This window comes from Vigna angularis, chromosome 9 (genome assembly GCF_016808095.1).
Source record: "Vigna angularis cultivar LongXiaoDou No.4 chromosome 9, ASM1680809v1, whole genome shotgun sequence".
NCBI lineage: Eukaryota > Viridiplantae > Streptophyta > Magnoliopsida > Fabales > Fabaceae > Vigna > Vigna angularis.
The window spans coordinates 2133190-2137500 of record NC_068978.1 but is presented as its reverse complement, the minus strand read 5'-3'; the positions used below and the strand labels follow the sequence as shown (position 1 = coordinate 2137500).

At 37.0% G+C, this 4311-nt stretch overlaps 2 protein-coding genes across 2 annotated transcripts in view; both read left to right on the top strand.

Moving 5' to 3' along the window:
* LOC128194115 (ABC transporter C family member 8-like) overlaps positions 1–382 on the top strand; it is a gene marked incomplete at its 5' end in the record, with an annotated part of 1209 nt that extends 827 nt beyond the window's left edge. Inside the window, one exon of the mRNA XM_052868896.1 lies at positions 1–382. This exon is cut by the window's left edge and continues 827 nt beyond it. Coding sequence (XP_052724856.1) covers positions 1–367 — 367 coding nt within the window.
* Positions 383–416: 34 nt separating this feature from the next.
* On the top strand, positions 417–4077 carry LOC108320460 (ABC transporter C family member 8). Its single transcript, XM_052868895.1, has 10 exons — positions 417–731; positions 823–909; positions 987–1574; positions 1691–1855; positions 1951–2245; positions 2338–2552; positions 2656–2961; positions 3066–3129; positions 3373–3612; positions 3697–4077. The coding sequence occupies exons 1-10, from the start codon at positions 501–503 to the stop codon at positions 3801–3803; spliced, it is 2298 nt and encodes a 765-aa protein (XP_052724855.1). The 5' UTR covers positions 417–500; the 3' UTR covers positions 3804–4077.
* The last annotated feature ends 234 nt before the right edge of the window (positions 4078–4311 follow it).

Genomic DNA, 4311 nt, shown 5'->3' with positions numbered 1-4311 from the left:
GGCTCTATCTGTTTTGATCCAAGTTAAGGTATCTTTTGATCGTCTCAATACCTTTTTGTTTGATGAAGAACTAGATACCAGTGATGATAACGGAAGCTATGTAAACCGAAGTTACATTAATGCGGTAGAAATCCAAGCTGGCAACTTCATTTGGGACCATGAATCGGTGTCCCCAACTTTAAGAGATGTGAATTCAGAAATCAAATGGGGACAGAAAGTTGCAGTTTGTGGGCCAGTTGGAGCTGGAAAATCATCTCTTTTGTATGCAGTGTTAGGAGAGATTCCCAAGATCTCAGGAACTGAGTTAAGCAAAAGACGTTTAGCTTTATGTCGTCATGTCATTCATGCTTGTATTCTTTGTATTTAATGCTTTTTCTTTCTCTATGAAATTTCTGAATGATGAAAAATAGGTCAATGTGTTCGGCAACATAGCATATGTTTCTCAAACTTCTTGGATACAAAGTGGGACGGTTCGAGAGAATATACTATTCGGCAAGCCAATGGAGAAAACAAGATACGAGAATGCCATTAGAGTTTGTGCCTTGGATAAGGATATCAATGATTTTAGTCATGGTGATCTTACAGAAATAGGTCAGCGAGGGATTAACATGAGTGGAGGACAAAAGCAAAGGATTCAACTTGCTCGTGCTGTCTACAATGATGCTGACATTTATCTCCTCGATGACCCTTTCAGTGCAGTTGATGCTCACACTGCTGCTATCCTTTTCAAAGTAAGAAACTATCACTATTAGATTCTTAACTTCAGTGGAACTGTTTTTTCCACTTCATTGAATCAAACCACTTGCATTTATATGGTTACAGGACTGCGTAATGACGGCTCTAAGAGAAAAAACAGTCATTCTAGTGACACATCAAGTGGAGTTTCTCTCAGAAGTTGATACAATCCTGGTAAAGTACATCATTTGGATACCTATTACATTACATTTGTGTATAATTAACTCCATATTTTTTGACTCAAATTCTAGGTAATGGAAGGTGGAAAAGTTACTGAATCAGGAAAGTATGAGAATCTCTTAACAACTGGGACTGCCTTTGAACAACTTGTGAGCGCTCACAAGGAAGCAATTACAGAGTTGGATCAGAATAATGAGAACCGAATTCATAGAGAAGAGTCTCAAGGTGTTTATAAATACCAAAGTGAGGGGGAGATTTCTACGGAGGGTCAACTTGGGATGCAACTTACACAAGAAGAAGAAAAAGAGATTGGTGATGTCGGCTTCAAGACATTCTGGGATTATATTTCCTTTTCCAGGGGTTCATTGATGCTGTTTTATATAGTTTTGGCACAATGTGCTTTTGTTGCTTTGCAGACTGCATCAACGGTTTGGCTTGCTTTAGCCATTGATATTCCAAAAATAACTAGTGCCATCTTGATTGGGGTGTACGCATTAATTTCATTTTCTGGTGCTGCGTTTACATATATAAGGTCTCTCTTGACCTCTTACCTTGGATTAAATGCTTCCAAAGCTCTCTTCACAAGTTTCAATACTGCTATCTTCAATGCTGCTATGCTGTTCTTTGACTCAACCCCCATAGGAAGGATTTTAACAAGAGTAAGATTAAGATTTCATTTCCCAATGGAAAAAAAATCTAAACAATTTCCCTGTGTTTGATCATTATTAACATTTACTCATATTCAAAATTTTGATCCACTTTTTCTCTCTTGCAGGCTTCATCAGATTTAAGTATTTTGGATTTTGACATACCTTATTCGATCACCTTTGTAACATGTATACCAATTGAAATTTTGGTGATTATTGGTCTAATGGTTTTAGTAACATGGCCAGTTCTCATTGCTGCCATTCCAGCAATAGTTGCGTCAAAATATGTTCAGGTTTAGCCACTTTAAAAAAAAATTAGTTTTTTATTTCTCGTCCCCTGCTTAACTCAGAAAGCTAAATTTTTTCCAAATCTTCTCCTCCATGAAAGGAATATTATCAAGCCTCGTCAAGGGAATTAATGAGGATCAATGGAACCACGAAAGCTCCTGTGATGAATTTTGCAGCTGAAACATCACTTGGTGTTGTTACTGTGAGAGCATTCGATATGGTAGAAAGATTTTTTAAAAACTACTTAAAGCTTGTAGACACAGACGCAACACTGTTTTTTCATTCTAATGTGGCCACGGAATGGTTACTTTTGAGGATTGAAGCACTTCAAAATTTGACAGTCATCACTTCAGCTTTGCTACTTGTTCTATTTCCTCAGGGATACGTGTCCTCAGGTAATATTACTTCACAGGTTAATCAGCAAGATAAAGCTTTTGCATGTTATTAACAAGCTTTTAACTGTTCAAAATTTTCTTGGATTATGCAGGTCTTGTGGGACTATCTCTCTCTTACGCATTATCCTTGACGTCATCATATAGATTTTGGACTCGAATGCATTGCAACTTTTTAAACTATCTTATCTCTGTTGAAAGAGTCAAGCAATTCATTCACCTACCCTCAGAACCTCCTGCTATTGTGAAGGACCACCAACCTCCATCTTCATGGCCATCCAAGGGCAGGATTGACCTTCAAGCCTTAGAAGTAAAGTTTCATCCTTCTCTTTCAATTTTTTTTCTTTGTTTTAATACTGTCAAATGGATAAAGCTTCTTCTGCGTGATGGCTATTTTCCGTCGCTGGTCTCAGATTAGATACCGTCCTAATGCTCCATTAGTGCTTAAGGGTATCACTTGCACGTTTAGAGAAGGGAGTAGAGTGGGAGTTGTGGGAAGAACTGGAAGTGGAAAGAGTACACTCATAAGTGCTTTGTTTCGTTTAGTTGAGCCAGCAAGCGGTGACATTCTCATAGATGGGATTAACATATGCTCAATGGGGTTGAAGGATTTGAGAATGAAACTAAGCATCATCCCTCAGGAACCAACTCTTTTCAAGGGCAGCATCAGAACCAACTTGGACCCTTTAGGCCTGTATTCAGATGATCAGATATGGAAGGTAAACGTACTAGTTCTGCTGTTAAAAATTGTTTTTTTAACACCTTTATGTTTTGCTTGAGCTTGTACTAAACAAGTGTTTGATTATGTTTAATTTGTACATAGGCTTTAGAGAAATGTCAGCTTAAGGAAACTATCAGCCATCTTCCAAATCTCTTAGACTCTCTGGGTGAGTAAACTTCACATACTTACTTAGAACCACAGATGTGTTGTGGGAATTTTCTGGCCAATTCTCTCAGCAGCCTTTGGCAAAAATCTATTGCAGCTTTACTCTTTTCAGGTTTCAAATCATGAGGGATACACATAATATTTGAACTTGAAAGTTGTTTTTCCAAAATAAAAGTGTTTGATTCATGAATTAAGATTTTGGAAGAAATTAGGCATTGAAGTCTGATTGAGAATGGTTATACAGTGAGTGATGAAGGTGGAAATTGGAGCTTGGGACAACGGCAACTGTTTTGTCTTGGAAGAGTACTGCTTAAGAGGAACAGAGTTCTTGTTCTGGATGAAGCCACTGCCTCCATTGACTCTGCCACAGATGCAATTCTACAAAGAATTATCAGACAAGAGTTTGAAGCATGCACAGTTATTACAGTGGCTCACAGGGTTCCCACTGTTATAGACAGTGATATGGTTATGGTCCTCTCCTATGGTATCTTCTTTCATTCTTTTTTCCTCCTTTTTCGATACACTGCTTACTCAGTTATTGTTTAATATATTTTGTATGGTTTCTTAGGGAAAATGGTGGAATATGACGAGCCTTCGAAACTAATGGATACCGACTCTTCATTCTCTAAGCTGGTAGCTGAATATTGGGCCAGCTGCAGCAAGAATTCCTCCTAAAATCTTTGTTTGCAGCAACATTAAAAAAGAAGACAAATATACGAAATAAAATTAAGTAATTGAAATTTTAGAAGGTTGTGGGACTTTTTCAGAGTGGTCCTTCCTACACTTTGTGTATCAGTTTGGAAGGGTGTGGAAGCTTTAATGATATTGCATGGAGTGATGTTCAATTTATATCAGCAAAATAAACTCATTCATATCAGGAAAATAAATTGATGCTGCATTGTAGCAACTATTCACTGAACTAGCAATGACTTCCAAATCCATTCTTTTGCCAAAGTTGATCTAGTTTCAAGTTTTTTGCACTGAGGAAAAGGTAAACCATTTCTTTACAATATTCCAAGAATTGGGAAAGTAATTTCAAGACATTAAAAAATGAAGTTCGAATATAACCAGACAGATAAATTAGATAAAAATATAGTTTAATTTAGAAGGTATGATAAAAAAGAGAGGTTCAAATAATATGGATAGGAGATCATCTATGTTAAAGCTATAAAACTAAAATTCA